Below are 23,979 nucleotides of genomic sequence, written 5' to 3' on the forward strand. Positions count from 1 at the left end.
GTCATTTAAGCTAGACAGACTCATAACCTTATTTAAATAGAGATTGTTATAAAATGCAATATTCTTATAAAAGTACAGAACACCAGCATAGTATGTATGGTAAAATAGAAATGAAAATTGGTAACTAGAAATTAGAGAGTATTTCTTGTATGCTTAAATTTCTGGAAGGTTTTAAAGACTAGATTTCTGTGATTATGCAAAGTAAGTTGGAAACTTAAACTGGTAAAATGAGTAAGCAGATATTCATTTACATGTGTCAGAACCATTTGTTGTAATTTATGAAAGTGGGCTTTTAAATATGAATTAAGAAGTTCTTATTTATTGGATGGCACAAGTGAGTGAACCTCATTTTCCTCTTTCAAAAGTGGGCTATTATTAAATTGGTTATAGTCTGTAGATCTCATTTAATTCATTAATAACAGTCCCTAAAATTACACATAAAATGTTACATTAAACAAAATTGGCTTGGAATTGCAAAAATAAGCTAACAATCTGTTAACAGAGTTAATCTCAATGTGTATAGGTGTATTTTTTTACAAGGCAGCAAATTGAGGTAAATATTTTTCATTACATACACAGATATAGAGGTCTGTGTGTTACAACGGTAAGCCTGTGCCTTATGGGCCAGTCCTTCTCACATGAGGAAGACATCCGTGCTCTTCAACTCCTCCACCTTGTGAGGACTCTTCATGATCAATTTGTGCTCTTGTTCCTTCGTGCAAGTCTCCAGCTGTTCTTGTTTCTTTGTGCAGGTCTCCAGCTGGAGCCCTTTGCATTTTCAAGTGATATTCTCCATGTTCTCTTTACATCTGAAGAAGAAATGCTCATGAGCACTGCCCAATCTGATGCTGAGCAGAATGGGGACCTAAAGGGGCTCTGCAGAGTTCCAGCTCTGAGGCCACACAGGTCTGCATCGACGTTTGAACTCTGCCCCTTGGTGGCTCTGAGCATGAGACACTTCTATGCCTCTTGTTTGGTTTGAGCTTTAAAATAGTGGAATGAAGTAGCAAAATACTACAACAATTATCCAACAATATCATAGGTAGTGCAGACTTCTATACATAATAGCTTTTTAACTTATGATATCTTTCATTCATTTTCCCTCCTTCAAACCATTTTCATGTGTTCTAATTTATAATTCCCTCAAAGCAATTATCGTTTTCTTTGTTTTCTCTCATGCTTATATTGTCTCAAGTTTGCAAGCACAATAAAAGGCAGGGTTTTTCTTATATCTGATAAAATCTTGCAAGAGACAAAAGAAAACTGATACTGTAAATGAATTCATTAGAAAAATCATTTCATGATCAAATCATTGATCATTAGGATCAATTTGAATATTTAAGTTTGAATGTTTTATTTGAAATCTGAAGAATAACCATGTTAACCTATTTATGCTGATAGGCATGGTGGCACACACCTCTAATCCCAGCACACAGGAAGGAGAAGCAGATGTATCACTGTGAGTCTAGGACAAGCCAAGCCTTGCCACACAAGGATGCCTTAAAATTACAGAATGTTTTCATAGTCAGAATGCTTTGCTGGGAAGTCTAAATCAAGGTGACAGCAATTCAATATCAGCTAAGTGAAGTGGGGACATTGTGCAATGTTGAAACATGTAGAGGAATGGCTGAGGAATTTCTCTGGGGCTTATTTTATAAAGGCACTAACCTCATTCCTGAATCATCCTTCACTGGGTGCTCTTCAAAAATGTTACACATCAAGTACATTTAAAGAGGAAAGTGGTGGGAATCTTAGAAATAAATTTGTGTTGTGTACACATTCACTTCATAGATGTTCATGCTTGTTCTGTCAAAAGATTAGGTCATAAGTATTGAACACAGGACTCAAGGTGATAGGATAAATTTTCACAAAATTCATTCATTCTACTTGGGTTAGATTTCCATTACATTTGTAGCCTGAAGCAACCAAAATATAATTTTGTATAACTCTGCATTAAGAAAAAGGGTTAAACCATGCTCCGTATTTTATCTCTGTTCAATACTGTGAACCCAGTTATATTATTCTTCATAAAAGGTGGTTCCTAATACATAGGAAGCATGGTAACCAGGCATTCAAGGAAGTAAAAATTTCATCACTTCTTAGATAGGGGGAGAATGATCATCCAAATGTCAGGGCCAACTTTGCCTACATGGAGGGCCAGCCTGAGCTACATGAGCTCTTCTCTAAAAACAAAAAGAAACAAACAAACAAACAAAAACCATAAAACAAAAACAAAAAGGAACAAAATCAAAACAGAGAGCCTCTGGTTTTTCTGACCACAAAGCCTCTAAATGGTTAAATTCTGCAATAGCACTTTCCCCTAATATGGAGCTCAATGGTTCCTAAACACCTGCTTCACGTCATTTTATATAAATTCCTCTCATTTTCCTTACAGTGCAAAGTGTTCGCTCTTACTGCTCTACTCTCCATAGGGGTGGAGGTATAGCTGGAACGTGTTACACTGTGGAAATCACTTGTAAAATGCACACTGACAATTGCTGTTATTAATGCAATTGATCACTAAGATTTTACGTCTGGAAGAAGAGGGTCAGACTGTAGTTAAATAGATCCAGATCCTCACAGGCTACCATTGGGATGATTTTCTGGTGAAAAGCTTAATGATATAGGAAATTTTGAATTCTGACTCTCTTAGCATTGGCTAGCACTGTTCAGTTCACATACAAATATATTCCCATTAGCCTTGCCATCTGGTGCCCTAACATCCAACCACTAAGAGTTCTGAGCATTTGGGGAAGGCTTCATTGGCAAGCATATTTCCATTAAAGAATTTCCCTTCTGAATATTGGCTGCAGAAGTGTGTGATATCCTGCTGAGTAGGAGGGCTAGGACTTGGAGGGCACCGAGCCTGTACAATCTGCACTTCCTAGCAGTGACATCAGACATCAATCTTTCCTTAAGACAGCCCAGAACACATGAAAAAAAAAAGGGTGCTCTTAAAAGAACAAATGGGACATTATCCAACCAAATGGAAGAAGGAAAAGAGAAGAAAGACTGCCACCAAAGCATTTTGCTAAGAAGCTTCTCAACAAGGACTTTACACTAAAATTACTTAGAGTCCATTTGGCTGCAAAGACACACACACACAAGCGCACACACACACACACACCACACACACGTTCACAAACACACACAGCAGTGATGTCTTTTTATAATGATTTATTTATTACCCACTAATTCATTGTGACACAGTATCACAGTATTTAGGAATAAGTAAACTCCTTGTAGAAATGTGTATGCATCTCATACTTTACACGTATATGTTATCTGGCCTAACAGAAAAATGTTAAGCTGGTCACAGTTTATCTATTTTGTCAAAACTGGATTCAGTAGGGGAAATCACAACATTTCACAAGCATTAATGCAAATTTATCACAGGGGACAAAAGGTTAGTCACAGAACAAACATGTTTAAGCTGGGTTTTTGTTTTTTGTTTTTGTTTTTTTGTTTTTGTTTTGTTTTTTTGCTTATCCTACCTGATCATGTTGTTCCTAACAGATGTCAGGATTCTTCTATCCACAGCATGCTGTGACGTTCTGATGACAAGGAAAGTGTGGCTTACCAGTAGCAGAATAATCTGCGCGAGACACAGACGTAACAATGTTATACATTTTAACTGTTTATGCCTGACATCTAATGGCTTTTGATGTACTGTTATGCTTTAAAAGTACTTTAAAGGAATGCACTATTAAATTAGAAGTATTTTCAATTTATAATTATGTTCATGTGGATATGAAGACGTGAGGGCCGTAGAGGGCCTCAGATTCTTTGGATCTGCAGTTACTAGAAGTTGTGAGCTGCTCATCATGGGTGCTGGGAACTGAACTCAAGACTCAGCTAGAGCAGTATGTGATCTTAAGATACTGTGTCTTCATAGTGCCTGTCCTATCACTTTTAAGGTAAAGGTTTCTGATGCTAATTATTTTAATATACTGTTTTCCATAACTGATTTTAAATTATTTTAAATACAAAATGGTACTATTGGGGGAGTGTATATGTTCATAATTGTTCTCTCATTCCTTCACATATGTGTGTGTGTGTGTGTGTGTGCAGGTGCATGTTCATTCGTGTGTGCATGTGCATGTAGTGCACATGAACATCTGTGTGCAAGTGCATTCGTGTGTGCACAGGGTATGACCAAGGCTGGTTTTTAGAAGTAGAAACATCTTACTGGGGGAAAAAGAGGAAAGGGATGAATGGCCATGTAGACTTCTTAAGATTTGAAGACAGGTACAGATTACAACATAAGATGCACACAGATATACCTGTGTGTTCTAATCATTTATTTATTCTTGTTTGGGCATTTTAGCAAAACTTTAGGTGTTTTCTGTGACCATAGCATATTTTTTATCATGTAACATAATGACATTTTTTGCAAGTATATTGAGAAGATTCCTTTCCATCTACTCACACTTGTTCCCACTCCCATTAGTCCCCTTTCTTTCTTTAATGTTGATTCAACTTTCAAATCACAAAGACAAGATGTTATGCATCTATTTAAAGTATTTATACTATATATGAAAAAATACACAATATTTGTCTTTTTGAGACTAGCTTAAGTCCATTATGGTTAGCCTCAGTTGCAACCATTTTCCTACAATTGACATAACTGTTCATATTTAGAGGCAACAAATATTCCATTGTGTGCACCTGTCATATTTCATTATCTATTCCTTTGTTTTAAGCACCTACTGTCTTCAGAACTTAGTGACTATAATTAGTGCTGGCCAAAATAATGCTGTACAAATATATATGAGATATATCAACATGGAGGCCTTTAGGGGAAATACAAAGGAGTGGTATAGCTGAGTCAGCTGGCAGATCTCTTTTAGCTGATAAGGTATCTCGAAGTGTTTTTTCAGTTTTCCTTTCACAATTTCAAGATTTTGGAACTTATACCAAGTTTTTTCATCCATTTGAGGTTTATTTTCTAATAAACTGTGGGGATCTATTTTCATTATTCTACAGGTCAATACCCAATTTTCTTGTTTGTTGAAGAGGGGCTGTCATCTTTCATATATAATTTTGACATTTTTTCAAACATAAAAAACAAACAAGGTGGCTGTAGCTGCATAAGTTTAGGCATGGAGCCACCATTCTAGTTCATTGCTTTACATGGCGTTCTTGTGCCAGAAGCATGCTGGCTTATTATTTTCCCTTCACAGTATAACTTTAAATCATCTCTGATGATAACTCTACTTTTATTGTTCTTTAGCTGTCCAGATTCTTTTGCATTTCCAAATCAATTTTTATATTTTTTTTCTACTTCCATGAAGAATGGCATTGGGACTTTGAAAGATTTGTTAAGTACTTTTAGGAGATGCTCGTTTTCTGATTTTACAACATAGTAATACCTAAAATGAGAGTTTCCATTTCAAAATATCTCCTTAATTTCTTTCTAAATGTTTTAAATATTTTCATTATAATGTCTCTCAGTCGCACAGGCTCATTTTAGGAAATATTTTTTTCTTATATTTTTAAAAAATACAAGTGTGCCTAAGATTTTTCCCTGGGTTCTTTCTCATCATCTAAAGCTGCTGCTTTTTATATACTGCTTTTCTGCATTGAAATTGTGTTCAAGCATTTTATCATATGTAAGAGTTGGATCCCTGAAGGCTGGTTGGGAAAAAGGGAGAGGTTGAGTGTGTACACAATTGAGGCAAAAGAGAATGACTGGGAACAAGTGGTACTGCTGAGGAAAACAAACAATCAAACAGAAACCATGCAAAGCAGGTTCAGACTACAGTGTTTTGAGAAGCTCAAAGAGAATCACAGCTAAGGTACAGGCTTCCATTTCGGCTAGAGGAAACTGATAAGACCTTTTAAGTGACTCAAATCACATCAGCAATGACCTTTAGAGAGAGTCAAGGTGTGGAGAATCATCTGCCCCTTCACAGACATTTAAGACAAAGGAAAGTAGTGAAGAGGAGGGTCAGAGGAGTCCTGTGTTATAAGAAAGAATGTTTGTGTAAATTTAAACTTCTGGAGAGGGATCAGCCTAAAGAACAAGCCAAACCAAGGAAAGATTGATTACTACCAGTGAAAGTACACATATTAAGAAATCAAGTAAATAAGTAAATACTGTGATTCAGGTAGATGGTTCAGATGAACGAATTTTACAAAGTAAACGTGTATAATCAAGAACATACAGCATTGTCTATTATAGAAAAACAACCTTAAGTGTATCGATTAAAGAAAGATGGAAAAATTAAGTTTCTTCAAATTCAAAAACTTATAAAATAGTTTAAGATTCAAACTACAGAGTATTTTAAAAATTAGAGGCTTACTTGCCTAAAAAAATAAGTATTACTCACACATTCTCACCAGGGAGAACTAAACAGAGTTTCCTTAGGAGAATGATAGAGATGAAAAATGTGTTGACAGGTGACAAAAAGATGTGGAGCCACGGTAAGGACTACGGTGTTCGAAAGGCAGAGTATGGAGCATATATGACTGAGAAGAAAACACATATGTTTATATAACATTTATATGCCACAAGATATAACTCTTCCTACTTTACTTCAAGTTTCATGTAAAAATGTTAAACACATTGCTGTCTTGCTGGACTAACACTTGGGTTTTGGCTTGGCAAGAAATGGACACCCTAGTTATACTGGGTCTTTAATATGAGGCCCACATGAAGATGTCTCTCAGTAAATGCTTCTGATTGCACTGACTGTGAAGATTCCATTTAGGAAAGTGAGTGTAGGGACAAAAGATGCTACGGTACAATGGATTGGCAGGACAGATGATGGCATTTTGATTGTCGTTAGAAAGATAGTATGATTAAAAGGGTAGTATAGTTACATTGAAAAATGAGAATCAACAAGAATATTTGAGAAGAGACAAGAAACTCACAATTTGTGGGCATGAATGCCAGGGAGTAATAGACCATGGCAAAGAGATAGGTGAGGTGAAATTTGAGTTACTCCTTTTAGAATAATCATAGCAGTACTGGTGTGAACAGTTATTTCAGTGACCAAAGACCCACAGCCACCACATAAACACTCTTTCTCCAATTATATCAAGATCTAACACTCACTGATAAACTTTTGCTGTAAGCCAACCACATAGATTTGTGTTTAAGGACTACCACAGAGGAAGACTGAAACTGAGGTTAATGCTTTCTGGTTTACTTACTGGACACGGCCTTATTCTTTGCAAGTTCAGTAACATTGAAAATTTCTAGGGTAAAAACTAAGCCATTTGCTATCAAGTGCCAAAGCCCAATTTTGTAACACAAAGACTAATTTTCATACCAGTGTGAAGTCTTTATTTAGTGGCAAAGAGAGCCTGGTACACTTTGTTGTTTCTCTCAAGGATAATCTCCATCCACTCAGAATGCTCATTGTGCAGAGAAAACATTTTTACCTAGATGTTCTGGTATGTTTCTAGTTGCCTATTTTTTTCCTAACTGGCTTGTATTCTTTTGCACTCCTGGCCACTTCCTCCTGCTACACCCCCTTAAACTTTGTAGTTATTTGATTTTCACTTCTGGTACATGAAGTTACAAATTATACAAATCATGGTGCGAGATTAATGTAGCAGAGTTCATTGTGCCTGACCACAGGAAAGCAGAGTGCACAGGAGTATGTGGGAGCACTTGCCAACCTCAGCTTACTCATGATGACAATTCTTTCCCCACAGTTTCTACCCCCTACTTCAGCTTGTTCAGGTTATTCTGCATGCCACTACAGTGGAAGAGATGGCTGCTTTCTTTGCAAGACACACTTATCCCTTTAAATCTACTAAATGTAAATAAGTTAAAAAAAACCCAAATAACAAAAAACAAACAAACAAACAAAACTGAACTGTGCTGAAGCCTTGCCTACGACACTCATGTGACTACTTTGATCTGGAGCTAATGCATAAGATTTACTTGTTTAGTGAATAAGTGACCTTGAAAGGATAAAATAGAAAACACCTACTTCACTGTTATTTGAAATACTTTCATTTCCAATTTTTCCAACATTTTCAGAAAACCGCTTTCTATATAGAGGGCTGGTTTATCAATTTTCTTAGAAGTAAAATAATCTTTTTAATCAAAATTGTCTCTTTCATAGCCTATTACATTTCTGGAAATCCCAGTGGACATATGATTTAGTGGCATTTCGGTTTCAGCTACACATCCTCTGTTGAGGGGGCAAGAACCAGCTTTTTCGGACTACATTTTCAGAAATTAATATCAGGAGTCCTTCTCTGGAGCCTTTGGCCAAGACCTACAGCTGTGCATTGAATGAACAGACATCTGCTCTCAGTCATAGCAAACCACAGAATAACTGTGATCAGAGATGCAATGGAGGAATGACACAGCTAAGAGAAAAAAAGAGTCGGTTGAGTGTCTCATTCATAACATTATTTATAGCTAATTATTATCATAACATGATCATGAAGTAGACAACAGACTGAAAATTTACAATGACATTTGGTTTCTAAGTGGCCAGCTTAATTTGTTAGAAAACCCCTACCAAGCATCTACAGGCGTATAACCAGCCTAAACAGCCTGGCTTGAAAAACAGTGGAAAGTGCAGACATCTCTTTTAGCAGCACATTATTCGTTCTACTAAGTCCAAAGGCACAGCCATTGGCACAGCACTAGATATCTCTAATGCTTCAGTATGGCAATGTGGAGCTGTTTGGTTTTACAACTCTCAGTGTGTCTATCATAAAAAAAAATAACAGGATGGGCAATACACACTCTAAGTGAATATTTATGTACAAAAATGTGTTCTGGCATTGACTCATTAGGCTTTTGAAGGAAAAAAAATCGATTTTCCTCATCTTTTCACGAATGTGTCTTTATTCTTTCCTTTTTACGCTTCTGAAACTTGAATGAAGTATATTGTGCAGTCCTGGTTACAGGATGTAGTGTAGCTCAACGGCAAAGCAATCTTCTCAGGAAAGCTGGTACAGCGTCTCGTAGAACTACTGCAGCCCTAAAAGGTCATCACCCTAACCAACAAAAGACCACTTTCAGGGTTCAGGCACTCCTATACCAACTCACTAGGCATGAAGTTTCACATGGACTTTTGGCAGCAAAATCACAGTTAAAGCTACAGTAGGGCCTTAGTTCTAAGCGTGGTCTCAAAGACCTATATTATTTTTTTCAGTAGCACCTTTTCTCAGGGATAGGGTGTTTTTCTTGCCGCTCCTGAGACCTGTGAATTGTCAGGCTGTTATTCCTCAGTACTGTGAGCAAAGGCAGCCTCCACGACACAGAATGTGAGAGCGCAATGCTCTCCTTCTTCACTGGCAAGTGGATCCCACAGTTCTGAAGCCATTTCGGCTTAGAAATCGTGACTATATACTCTTCCTTTCTCTAGCACTCTACTTTTATATTCTTAGATGATTAAGACAGAAACAAAATTACACATAAATACAAAAGTGGTGAGTTTGAGAAACAAAAACAAATCCATCTATGTATACTATGTCCATTGAATATATGCAAATAAAACATTTGAAAAATATTGAAAGAAACTTTATTTGTATCATGCACTGAAAATAACTGATGAGCACTTCAAATGAAAAATGAATGTAAACAAAATAAAACAATGAACAGTTTTACTTAGAATTACCACTCAGCAATAAAAGACAAAATAATTATAAACACAGAAAATGGACAGTCTATTATTTATGTTGAATTAAAAAGAAAACTAAAATTCATAATTTGAGTACGGTAGGGTACTATTTATTTGATGCCCCTAAAGAAAAAAACTAAAAGGACAGGAATACAAATTGTAAGGTAGCATAGATCAAGAGTGACAGTGAGTCTCTGGTTTTCATATATATATGTGTGTGTGTGTGTGTGTGTGTGTGTGTGTGTGTGTACCCACTCATATATATGTACAAATATATATATATATATATATATATATATATATATATATATATATATATACTGCTGTACAACAAGGTTGTGGCTTAAATAAAAAATATATATATACATATATATGTATGGTCTTCATATGTGATATATATATATTGCTGTACAACAAGATAGTGGCTTACATTAAGAGCAGTTTTCTATTCTGTTGAGGGCAGACTGTATTGCCTCAAGAGTCTCAACTCCACAAGTTTCTTTTCATATGCACTGGCATAAATGTTGCTTGGATTCCTGGAATTTGTACTAACAATATTAGCTCCTGATGGCTTCATACTCAAGCACTTTTCACAGTTCCTCTTCGGAATTAGCCCAGCAAAGAATATTTCCCATCATGGCATCTGGAAATGGGAGAATATGAGAGAGTACTGGAGACACAGCTACTCTTTTTAATTTACCAAAGTGACATTCTATCCATCACCCTTGCTAAAATCCTATGTCCTAGAAGGGAGGTACTTTACCTTGCTGATTTAAGAGGAAAGATCCCTGAAGGCACGGCCATGACTGCACAGGAATCTCCAGAGCCTTGCCTTCACTTGGCAGGAGAAAGTAAGTCATGCTGCGCAAGCCTAAGAGTTTGTCTCTCAGGGTCCCCAAAGCTCCATGTCATCACACTATCAAAGTTCTTAAATTCAAAATATGGTTCAGGAACCATTTTAAACTATGTCTGTCTCAACCACAGAAGTGAATGGAAAAAATATAGAATGATAAAATTTCTCTGTAAGAATAGTAATTACATAGCTGCATTGATTACTGAGCACTGAATATTAGAAATGAGGGGATTTACTCAAGTATATACATTTTATATAGATATGGGCATTCTCTCTCTCTCTCTCTCTCTCTCTCTCTCTCTCTCTCTCTGTGTGTGTGTGTGTGTGTGTGTGTATACGTGTTACACCACGTACAAACAGGTTCTAAGAGAGGCCAGAAAAGGACATTGGATCCCCAGGAATGGAATTACAAGCTGTTGTGAGCCTCCCAGTATGGGCGATAAGAAAGATGTATGGGTCCTCAGAAAAAGCAGCAAGTGCTCTTAATCACTGAGCCATCGAGGCCCAGAAACTTATACTTTGAATAAAAATATTTAATATTAGCAACTGAATAATATAACATACATATTACATCAGAATTCAGATAAATTAGTGGAATTTTTGGCTACATATTAAACAAATATATTCATATAAAAGTATATCTTGGCACTATAAATAAGAAATAATTATTTCTAATCATGCCATTGCAAAGCTCTAATAAAGTGTTATGTGAATATAAAATCTACAATTTGCTTATAAGAAAAAATATTACTGTTGAACAGAATATATAATTTTATTAAAACTTTCCATAAACAAACACTTTTCTCCACAATATCATTTTCCCTCCTCAATATTTACTTTCATTTACCAGAACAGAGAATTTACCAATTGAAACATTAAGGAAGGTAAGCAAAAATTAACAATCAACATTTTCTTGTTCCATTCATAAAAGAACTATTGGAATCATCTTTTAAAATATCTAATTTTAACCATGCTTGAAAATAATTAACTCCCAATAAGTTGAATATACACTGTGCAAAAAAAGCAAAAACAAAAACAAAAACAAAAAAAAACCAGTCTTCCCTAGTCTTGTCCATCCCTGGAAAGGAACCTAGGTGAGCCAAGGGGATCCTGTTCCTTCCTGCTGTTTACGCAGCTGTGCTCCATTGAACTCCGGCTCTTGTTACACAGTTTGTGATAGGAAGTAAATGCTTTCCAAACAACTACAGACACAGGTCTTTAACCTCTGCCTTCATGGTTTCTTTGCTCCACAGTTGCTTCTGTGAGGGTTATAAGTAAGTAGCTTTTGACTACCTTCCCCCTCTTTGAGTCTGTATTTTAGGCATGAGAGGATCAATATTTAAATTCAAATATTACTAAGTAAAAAGTACATGTTTATTTTTAATCAAAGCTTATAAGTGCTAGGTTCTAAAGTGGGTACTAAGCTCAACAGTGAGCATTCTAAGGAGAAAATGATGTTTGGATTATTTTAAGGGCTCAGTTGGTAAACAGTTTATAAAACTTAGAAATTCATCAAATTTATTACCTCTTAAACAAAGCCCTTACAACATCTGAAGATCCAGAAAAATAGCCCTTGCAAAATCTCTTTCAAGTCGTATGTATGTAATGAGCAAAATTTGGGCCCTAAACAGTTTCAAATACTGTGTCTGGGTAGTTTTAAAGAACCATATGATGAGCTGCTCCTCATTCGTGTGAGAATAACTCTTCAACTACTTCTCTACAGTGTGTCTATTAGGATTGATGAAATGATTAATTTAATAATCACTCATGATCTAAGTATATATCACACAATGGTTAACGAGAACACTTTCTGCCCTGAAGTAACACTAGGCCTTATGAGATGATCTTTGTATCCCTTGGTGTATAAACAGTCTTGATTTGAATTTTTTTATTTTCTGGGCACATGAAAGGCACGTGAAATGGTGGACAGCAAGGTAAGCTAAGAGAAGGACTAAGTACAATGACCAGTGTGTGAATTTTAAAGTCTAAATTTAAACATCAATATCAAATACAGTCATCGAACGCTTGTTTCGAGAGACAGCTTTTGAGAGATCTCAAAAAGCAACCAGGAAATAATATGGTGCAATATTTCATTATATACCGATTTCTTCCACTGCAGAATTCTTCTTTAATTAGAAACGTGTTATCACATTCTGAAAACTCATCACCGGCCATTGACTATGCTGTTAAAACTCCACTAGTTACCTTCCATGAAAACTAATTGTCATATTGTAAATGTTGGCAAAGCACAAATTTTGGAAGTGATTTTGTTTCATTTTTCTGTCACATACAGCATGAGTATTTGCAGGTTAAGTTTCCGTTTCTATTTGTTTATAGCTTGTATACTGTCTGGTTCCAAAAGTGCTTCAAGGAACTTTATTTTAATTATGATTCAGTTGGCAGCCTCTTCAGAGGTGTCCTGGGCTTTTCTTCTGTTCTCTGCAGAGCAAAGCACATGGCTGAATGGAAGCTGCTCTCTTCTCAGTCTCATTGTTTATTTTAAACCATGTGTTTTGCAGAGATTAATATTATCTGGGCAGCACACCAAGCACACCACAGTTCCGAAGACTATAACTTGTGCACAGCACTGAGGCAGTCTGTCTTGCAGCAATATAGTTCCTGGGTAAGTTGTGGGGAATTGAAAAAATATGAAAGTATCATTTGTTTTTTAATTTTCAAGTCCTTCTATTTTCTCCTGGTAAACCTTTAGAAGGTGTGTCCTAAGTGCTTCTAAAGGATTGACTATCCACCCCCTTTATAAGAAGTCAATTCTTGTTTGGTGTGAAAATACTCCAGATAGGCAGCCATATGAGAAAACAACTGTCTATTTTCATTTCATTTTTTTAACATGATCTCAACTAGTATACATGTTATAGCTTAGTCACTAAGGTCCTCAATAGTTTTTAGGAGACTGGTACTTTTTAGGAGTCTGGACTTGTAGAAAGTCTTTATGTCAGTTGGAGATGTAGGAATTATAGGGCCTCAGTTGATTCCTCAACCTCTTTCTTTGAAGAGGTGACATCTAAATACCACAGACATGTATGATCTTGACATCTACCATGAGGTGCCACAGACAAACGGGTACCCTCACCACTGTTGTACCATATTATCTGCCTTTGCACTATCTAAAATTGTGGAATACCTAAGGTTATTTTCATACATTAGTTTTACTCAAGAATTTCTTTGTAGTGACTTCATATAATTTAAGAACTCTCTCTGTAGATAAGTGACGTATGTATATTAAATGAAATCTATAGAACTATAGTAACTCTAATTTCAAGATGATAGAGCTGAATCTGCATTGGTGCAGCAGAGAGAGTAAAGGAAAATATTGATGAATTCATTCAGCCTGATTTTTAAAAAAATCTTTATTGTAAGTCTTCACGAGCATTAACTATCATTCTTCAGTTATTATCTCATTTGATCTTTGTTAAAAAGCTAATCATTTTGTTACCAGGAAACTGAGTTTCAGTGAGTTTGATTATACAGCTGGTAAGCGAAAAATTCAAATTCTTGACTGGGTGCCTTTTAGCTAGGAGAAAATATACTTGTTTGGGTACTATCCTAAATAACAGAATGGGCAAAGCAAACCTGGAAGCCTGTAATGATAATGTTAATTCAACAAATCTTAAAGGGACCTTTCCCTAACACTAACATGACAAAGACCCTTATGTTAAAGCATTTCTTTATTCTATTAAATGCTACAAACTCAGCAGCTTAAAACAACAGAAAAGTGTGTTGTTTCAGAGTTCTGGGGGTTACAGAGTGCTGTTACTACCAAGGTCTTAAGAAATATGTGCTCTACTACACTGAGGTAATTTCTTGTTGTTGTGGGTTTATTATTTTTTAAAACCCAACTTTTAAGTTTTATATCACATTAGTCCTGATTCTTTGCTCAAATTTACCCTTTTAAGCCAAGGGGACTGGTTGTCCTTGATGAGATCCCCAGGGGTGACACTTCAGAGTACAAGCAACAAGAAATAATACAGCTGCGTCTAAACTTGACCAAGGACATTAGTGCAGTTAATGAATGAAGTGTCTGAGATATTTTCAGAAAAGACTTTGCAGAGCATCATATATCTCAGAATTTGAAGAAATCTATTTATAGATAATCTACTTTTTAAAAATATAAAAATGAGTTTCAGAAAAGCCCCTCTTTCCCAAATTCCATTAAGCAATCCAAGATTAAAATGTCAGTGAGATGTTTGACCCCAATTCACTCTAATATTAATTTTGGTTCTTCTTGTGTCCCCCCTGCTACTAAATCAGTGTATACAGTGTTGGCTGGAGTGTGAGGTCCCTGCTGCAGTGGTGCGAGTCATGGATGATAAGCCTTAGAACATTCCTTCTGCCCTTTGGCAGAAGTGTTGATCAAAAGGAGTGGATTGAAACTGTAACAAAAGATGGCAACATGCTTCTAGAAAAGTCTCAAGGAAAAACATTGCAAGCAGCACTAATACCTGTCTGGTCAATCTTGAAAGGAAAGGGTGGAGATATTCAACCAGTTAGTCTTTTCCGAGACTATGGCGGCACCGAAGAGCTGTAAACAATGAGTGCTATTGCTCATAGAGATGGTAACCATCTTGCAAAGTACGTGGGTGGAGATCATGCTGCTCCCTGAAGCTGCCTACCTCACTGGCATTCTCAACTGTTTCATCATCTAAGTAGTTCCCATGCCTCCCTTTTTGTAATAAACTGATAGAACCTAAACTAATGATGACTAATGCCTCTGAAGCTTAGTTCCACTTTACTATTGTAAATATTTCCAAATAAAATAATCTAAGTAAAAAAGCCTAAAGTTAAAAATGGGTGCAAATTCAATAAATTGAATTTCATACTGACCTATTCTGTAAACTAAAAAGAAAAAAACAAAACTTATATTACTCTGTCACAGACAGGAGGAAAAGGATGATGAATTAGGAAGTGAGTCATAGGAATATATGACAAATTGCTATTTGTTTGGTGAGGGATGACAGGGCGACTGACAGAGGAAAAGAAAGGTAAGTGGTGTATGGCAGCCAGGATTTGTGACAAGTACATCCAAGTCCCTTCCTCAGTATATTCACTATCTTGAGATATATATTCAACATATTGAAATATGTTCAATATACTGAAATGAAAGGCAAATAAAAGATCTCTTTTACTTGAATCATCTGTGATATTCCTCATCAGAGGTTATATATAAAGCCTATAATTTTTAGTTACCAAGGCAACCATGTATTTTAGAACAAATAATAAATGGGTCATGTCTTTGAAAAGAAAATTGGTGTGTGAAATGAGAAGCAAAAGTAAGACTGGAGATTTTTCTCATATTATTGTGAAAATTAAAGTGGCAGACCTCTCAGGTGAAGCAATTAAAGATAATAATTCAATTTTCTAGAATTTCCAACTGTGCTACTTTTTTTTAAAGTTAATTTTAAACCTCACGTTACCCACAGAAAAGAGCTGCAATTTATAGAATACTATTAAACTGGGTGTCATTTTATTTACAATATACTTTTACTTTTTTAATCTCACATTATACATGTTAATGCACTCATAGTACATACTTAAATGTATTTAGAACAGTTGCATGGATATCTTGTAATATATAATTATATCAGAACTATCACTTCCATTTTTGTTGTTTTGAGATAGGGTCTCTCTTTGTAGCTCAAGCTGGCCAGGAACTTGTATAGATCAGGCTAGCCTTGCACTTATAGAGATCAGCCTACCTCTGTGTCCTGAATTCTAGAAATAAAGACCTGAGGCACCAGGTCTGTCCATCTTTTTCTAACTTTATAATAGATTATTCATGTAGGAGGTACAATTTGACATTTAATGTGTAAGTGCAGATGTGCTCAAAAAGGAAAAGGAAAGCTGGGTGTGACACATAAACATGGAAGCACAAAATCTGCAAGGATAAATCAGGATTATTGCCATGATTTCAAGGCCAATGTGAGCTTCATAGCAAATACCACACCAGCCAGGGATACACAGCAAGAATCTGTTCCAATACAAACAAATAAATGTCTTGAAAAAACATATTAAAAAGACTTAGTTTATAATTAGAGAGGAGCAAATCAGAACGAGTTCTGAAAGGTAAAATGTTAGGACAGTGTTACAACAAGATATATACTACAGAGTGTGCTAGTGGACACTGGGAATCGAACTCGGGTTCTCTGCTTCTTTGCTAAAACAAGCAATGCTCATAACCGCTGAGCCATCTCCCCAGCCCATTCTCGAGGAGGAGCCTTTATGCCATATTATTCACTACTGTATGCACGACATTCAAGAACTCAAAAAAACCAAAAAACAAAACAAAACAAAAAAAACCATGCAAAATACTGGGCCCTCTTGAAACAGAATTTATTCAGTTGCCCATCTCTTTTGAGTACTAGGTGACTATGGGAAAAGAATAGTTTTAGAATGAAGAAAATATAGGCAACCATGATATCATATCAAATTTATTATCATCAGTGATATTGTTTTGATTGCCACATATTTGGTAAAATATAATTAGAATAAACTTCTACGCCTGAAGTCTGCATCTCTCAAATCTTTAACTGCAATCTAGTCAATGAGGAAACACATAAGCTGTTCTAGTTTTATTCTGTTGCTGTAATAAACACTGTGAGGAAAAGCAAATGGGAGGAAGAAAGACTTCTTATAAATTGAGGCCACATTCCATCAGTGGGGGAAGTCAGGACAGAAATGTAAGCAGAAAATTAAAGCAGAAGGGCTACCTAAATGTTCACTCCGAGCCTCACGTTCAGCTAGTTTTCTTATGCAGTCTAAGATTGTTTGCCTACGGATGGTACCACCCGCAGTGGTATGTGTCTTTCTACATCAATTAACAACCAACACAATCTTCTATATATTTGCACACATATCATTCTGGTCTAGGCAATTCTCAACAGAAACTTTCCTCTGAGATAGCTCAGATGTCTCAAACTGACAGTAAAAGATAATGAGATCACATGACATACAGAAACTGAGCGAAAGTCTAACAAATATGTAACCAGTGCTCCTTAATAACATGAAGATCAGAACACTAGAGTACCTCAGAAATTACCACAAAGATTAAATTAATGCTGTATTCTTTACAGGATTTTCAGAAAATATATAGTTGAAAACAACAGTCTGTGTCTCTGTCTTGCTGTCTCTCTGTCTCTTTGTCTCTGACTCTCTCTCTCTCTCTCTCTCTCTCTCTCTCTCTCTCTCTCTGTGTGTGTGTGTGTGTGTGTGTCTCCTCTCTCTCTCTCTCTCTCTCTCTCTCTCTCTCTCTCTCTCTCTCTCTCTCTCTCTCTCTCTCTCACACACACACACACACACACACAGTAAAATATCAGTGTAGAGTTTAGTTGATAATCATATTACTTAGGCATAACAAATACAACAAAATAACATGTGAACAATAGACAAAATTAGGTGTTTCCTTTGAAATATTGTTATTCTAAACATCTATCTAATATAATAAAACAAATAGGTATTAAAATGAAGAAATCCATGCACATAGATTCATTTGTATACTTAGAACCACTGTAGATGATGTCTCCTTTCTGCAAAAGAAATCAGAATGAGCCATGTGGCCAGTGGGAATCAAACTAGGGTTCTCTGGTTCTTTGATAAAACAAGCAATGTTCATAACTGCTGAGCCATCCTAGACTCCCTCAATGTATCAAGTATTTTTCATTCACCATATTTCTAAAAAAAAAAGATATGACCATTCATAATCCAGTCATCTAACACTGACTATAACCTTGACAATGGAAACATTTTGCTAAGCTATATTTTTGGTTTTAATTTTTCTCCTTTATTTTCTATTTTTATCTAATTTTTTTATTTTTAAATTGTTCACTTTACATCCGAATTATAACCCCCTCCCTCATCTCCTCCAAGTTCCCCCTTCCTCTATCCTCACCCTTCTTCTCCCTCTTAGTTCTTAGAAAGGGAGAGCCCTTCTCCCCCATCTCCCCAGCCTATCAAGCATCATCTGGACTGTCTGCATCCTCTTCCTCTTTCATCTGGCAAGGCCAGCCTGGCACTCGAAGTGATCAATGAATGGGCACCAGAGCCCATGTCATATGTATCTTCTACTCCCTATATTATGGGTCCTACAAGGAGATTGTGCTAACTACCTATGACTACATCTGAACAGGGGGTCTAGGTCCTCACCATGTATGGCCATTGGTGCATCAATATCTGCAACCCCCTTCTTCCCACTCCCTGCACTCCTCCACTTAGATTTGTTGGCTTCACTGTTCTCCTCATGGATGTCCTGTCCATTCCAGATCCCTCTATGCCCAAACTCTTCCAAAGACTCCCTGGGTTCCACCTCAGATTTTTGCTGTGAGTCTCATCATCTGCTTTGATCTCCTGCTGGGTGGAGTCTTTCAGAGGACCTCTAGAGTTGGCTCCTTTCTTCTTTCTTCTCTTCAACCACGTTTGATATCCATTCTATTTGCCATTCTGAATGAGAATTACGTATTCTCCCTAGGGTCCTCCTTGTTATTTAGTTTCTTTAGGTCTGTGTACTATAGTGTAGTTATCCAGTATGATGTAGCTAATTTATGCTTATGAGTGATTATGTACCATGCATGTCTTTCTGGGTCTGGGTTACCTTACTCTGCAAATTTCAAAGTTTCCATTTTTTTTAATGTAATTTATTTATTTATTTATTTATTTATTTATTTATTTATTTATTTTTTAGTTTCCCTGTTTTTAATAGCTGAATAGTATTCCATTGTGTAAATGTACCACAGTTTCTTTATCCATTCTTCGATTGAGGGATATCTAGGTCATTTCCAGGTCTGGCTATTAGGAATAAAGCTGCTGTGAACTTTGTTGAGCAAATGTTCTTGTATGGTAGAACAAATTTTCAATATATGGCCAGGAGTGGAATAGCTGTGTCTTGAGGCAGAACTAGTCCCAATTTTCTAAGAAGGTTCCAGATAGATTTCCAAAGTGGTTGTACAAGTTTGCACTCCCACCAGCAATGCAAGAGTTTTCCCCTCACCAGCATGTGTTGGCACTTGAGTTTTTTTTTATCTTATACATTCTGAGAGGTCTAAGGTGGAAGCTCAGAGTTGTTTTGATTTGCATTACCCTAATAACTAGGGATGATGATCATTTCTTTAAGTGTTTCTCGGCTATTCAATATTCCTTTGTTGAGAACCCTCTGTTCTGTTATGTACCCCATTTTCAAATTGGATTATTTAGTTATGTTTAATTTCTTAATTTTAAAAAATATTTTGGATATTAACCCTCTGTAGGATGTAGGGTTGGTGAAGATCTTTTCCTCGTCTGTAGGTTGTCATTTTGGTACAGGCATAGAGACAGACAGGGCAATCGATGGAATTGCAATGGAAAAAAGATAGCATCCTCAACAAATAGTGCTGGTCTAAATTGATATCTACATGTAGAAAAATGCAATAGATCTGTATTTATCACCCTGCACAAAACTAAAGTTCAGGTGGATTAAAGACTTCAACATAAAACATTAAATTTGTTAGAAGAAAAAAATGGGGAAAAGCCTTGAGCTCACTGGCACAGGAGACAACCTCCTTAACAGAAAACCAATGACACAGGCTCTAAGATAAACAATTAATAAATGAGACCTCGTGAAACTGAAAAGCTTCTGTAAGGCAAGGAACACTGTTAACAGAAACCTTTTTTTTTTTAACTTTCAAAAGTAGTCTGTAATGAGACCAAGGCGAACTCTTGAATAAGAAGCCTATATTCTTTTATTGCTTACTAATTTGCTCCATTGCTTCTAAATCGATTGAAAAATCATAAAACTGATCCTACTTACACGTGTTAAAAGTTTATATTTTAGGTGACTTGAATTTTGAACATAAATAAGAGTTCATAGAAATGTCTAATTTCCAATGCACACCATTACTAAATATCCTTCCAATAACTGTTCACCTGATCAAGAACAAATGCTTAATAATAGTTCGGGAATTAAATTGTAGCATTCAGAATAAATGTTTTAAAATATGCAACATTTTAGAAATAGGAATTATAGAATATCAGAAATGTAAAGCAGAAATGAGGTTCTTCTGATATCTATTTGGCTCTTTGGATTTTCTTTCAAGGAAATGTTGTGATCAAACAAACCTCTCATAGGAATAAGCTGTTAGGAGACCACAGCAAATCACACTTGTTCATCAATTCCAAGAAGTTCTGAGGTTTAAGAAGAATTTGGTTTTCCAAGGCACAGAAATTTTCATCTCTTAGAAAATTTGGAACCCTAAGACTTATATCAGCTGTCCTCACTTTACACTTCCTACCTTAATAACTTTAATAAAAAATTTAAGATATATTTTACCTTTAATCAATCATATAAGCATTAAAATGGAAACACATTTTACTCTTTCAGTATGTCACATATTTTCTTTTATTATGGTTGCATTTTATTATTGAAAACACCAGGCGATGACCGAGCATTTGGGAGTGGTCAAGGCACAAACGCATGTGCTTTACAGTTTTACTTCAATAAAGTATCTGTGCATTATAAGCAACAACTTTGCCACCAGGAAACACATCTGATCTTTCAATAGTAAGGAACTAACACACAGCATATTATATTGTGATTATAAAACATTAAGTGCCAAAAAGAAGACTTGGGTTTTAAACTTATCACTATGTGAAAAATTAAATTTACCAAGTAAAATGATGATTAAAATATATGGAAAAATAGGTTTGATGAAGAAGGACAATTAATAAACCTTCTGATGATGAGGGCCCATGTTTATAGAGTGATGCATATTTTTCTCTTAAAGGTTTTCTACTGTCCCCTGGCCCTATTTGTACCACCTTCAGTGTTTGCTGTTCATATTCAATTCAATCTCCTCTACCAATTTTGGATCCACACAGAGGTAAGTGTGAATATGTGAGTGTGTGTGTGTGTGTGTGTGTGTGTGTGTGTGTGTGTGCTAAAAAATTTATACTAAAACACCCTCAAGTGATGTCTTAGAAATGTACTAGCAGCTGATTTATTGTGTAAGAAAAATCTTAGTTTGCCTTCTTTAAGGGGAAACATCTGTTCATTTTTATTCCTTTTATTCTGAATATATATTGCAAAGTTTATAAGATGCAATGAAGCCAGTTGGTCCCAATTAAATAAAACAATTTTTGAACTATTAAGTACGAAAACATTTTAATACTATATTTGCTACAATATCTCCCTGTGTTACAGTTCATTAAACATTACTAAACAAGAGATGTTGAAATTCATTTCAATTTAAAGATTGGAGTGTGTGTGTGTGTGTGTGTGTGTGTGTGTGTGTGTAAAGTTCACATGAATAATGTTTAACATTTACAGTAATTAAGAAATATTTTGGCGCACTTACTTTAATTACAGAAGTTGTGCTATGTTTAAATTTGTTCAATATATTAGGGTTATATTCTGTTTTTCTAGAAATCTGAATACAGAAGTCAAATCTTCTAGAGACTGTCAGATGTTTAGGCTTGAATGTTTGCAGATATATTATTAAACAACCATTTAGTTTATGAACTATTTGCCTTCGTTTTGCTGTTAAATAAAGAAGTATCACAGACTCTGAAAAATCGCTACACACATAGGAGAAACCTTAAAAGCACTTGTATTTACTGGCAGCCTTTGAAGTTTTCACAGTGAGCTCACTGAGAGATGGTGGGATGCTGTGCACAGTATCAGTAGTCACAGCTGCATCAGATGCCAGCACTTGGCACAGAGAAGCATCGTCTCATCTGCTCTATTTCACACTGCAGGCATGCTTGGGGAAGAGATACTCTTACCCTGATTTTGATCGTTTTTTTGTTTTGTTTTGTTTTTTGATGATCTGTCATGAAATGCTGTTTGCTTTATGATAGGTGACATACATCACACAGCCCATAGTATAACCATCTGAAAGAGTTGTTGAGGCCCGTTCTGGCTCTAGAGGTAAAAAGACCAAATTTGCTTATATCAGGAAAGGAAAATGTTCCGCTGATTTACTTGGAGGGAGTAAAGAAGAGTTACATTTTTACAGCAGCTCCGAGGTCAAGCCTTGTGTCATCTTGGGCATTAGTTAGGATATGGAACTATGATGCCTAAGGAGTTTCTGCCCTTTCCTTGTCTCTCCAAAAGATGCTTGAAGCAAGCTTCATGTGCTACTCCAAAAGAAAAATGCAGACCAAAAACAGTGGGGGATTATTTCAACATCAGCTCCATTGGCTGCTTGCCTTCCCAGTTGAATAGCAGTGTGTTAGAGCCTGCCTTACATGCTGCCCTTCCTGTTTTTGCAGGAACTTTAACAAATAGAGCCACTTTAAATGAATTGCATGAGAGAGAGAACCCCCATTCTCTAAACTTATTGTTTGCATTTTGAAATTTTGGGTTATGTTATAAGCTTTGAGTTCATCCTCAAAATTTTCACAGCTGTGAAACTACAGACAGTGTACTTTCATTTGTTTACAAGTAAGAGAATTAATTATTCAAGAGGAAACTCAAAAGGCTGCTGGCAGTGATGTATAGAGATAAACGGAATAGACATCTGGTTAGGGAAGACCTAATTTTCTTCTTAGTATTTAAATATGTATGCATTTAATTCTGTGTGCACTCATTTGGGTGTATGTGTGTACATCATGCATGAAGTGCCTGTGGAGATCTGAAGAAGTTCCAGGGAGTTATAGACAGTGATTTGTCATCATTTGGGTGCTGGAAACTGAATCCCAGTTCTCTGCAAAAGTAATGATTACTCTTAATCATAGAATCATCTCTCTATGTAATTTTAATATATAATTATTGTATCCTATATGTATATATACATACATATACATATGTATATGTAGTTATATATTTTTCCAGAGGTAGAGGGTGACTAGGTCTCTCTCTACAGTCATAGCTGTCCTGTAACTCACTGTGTAGAGCAGTCTAGACTGGAACTCACAGAGAGCCAAGTGCCACTACCTCCAGATACTGGGATTAAAGGTGTATACAGCACAACTATTGGCTGCTGAGTTTTTAATGTCTTAATATTCTTTACCTTTCATGGGCTTAGGTTGTTGGCAACACAGTGTCCTCTTCTTCTGTAAATGTATAAATACAGAACAAGAACATATTTATATTCAAGTTTTAAGTTTCATAGCTCTACATTTCCATTTCTTATGTATTATCTGGTATGGGGTTTTAGTTGTACCATCATAGGACAGTGGTGATAACTTGGATTAATCTAGATTATCTCATAATCTGTTACTATGCTGAGATGAGGGAGGCTACAGTGGATTAATATAATGCTTTGATATTGAAGATTGGAATTATGATTTGATGATTTTTATAATATTAAACTGAAGCCTTTGAAGAATGAATGTTAATCCTGCTCAGCTTTTAGGCTCAGGTTTCCTGTATTGTTTCATTTATGTCTCTTTTAGCTTTTTCACTATCACAAATCCTGACACATGTTCTTCTTAGATTTCCTATGAAACTTAGAGTTTTAACATTTACATGTATTGTCTGTATTGTCCTTCATTTTGTGTCACTTAGACATATAGCACGTGCTTTAGATCTAGATCCACTGTTCTTTG

The 23,979-nt window shown here is 35.9% G+C and overlaps 1 protein-coding gene across 1 annotated transcript in view; it reads left to right on the forward strand.

Moving 5' to 3' along the window:
- Agmo (alkylglycerol monooxygenase) overlaps nt 1–23,979 on the forward strand; it is a 305,943-nt gene that overhangs the window by 94,922 nt on the left and 187,042 nt on the right. Inside the window, exons 4-5 of the mRNA XM_051145060.1 lie at nt 12,969–13,072; nt 21,216–21,311. Coding sequence (XP_051001017.1) covers nt 12,969–13,072; nt 21,216–21,311 — 200 coding nt within the window. The remainder of the gene's footprint in view (nt 1–12,968; nt 13,073–21,215; nt 21,312–23,979) is intronic.

The sequence above is a fragment of the Acomys russatus genome, chromosome 1 (assembly GCF_903995435.1).
Source record: "Acomys russatus chromosome 1, mAcoRus1.1, whole genome shotgun sequence".
NCBI lineage: Eukaryota > Metazoa > Chordata > Mammalia > Rodentia > Muridae > Acomys > Acomys russatus.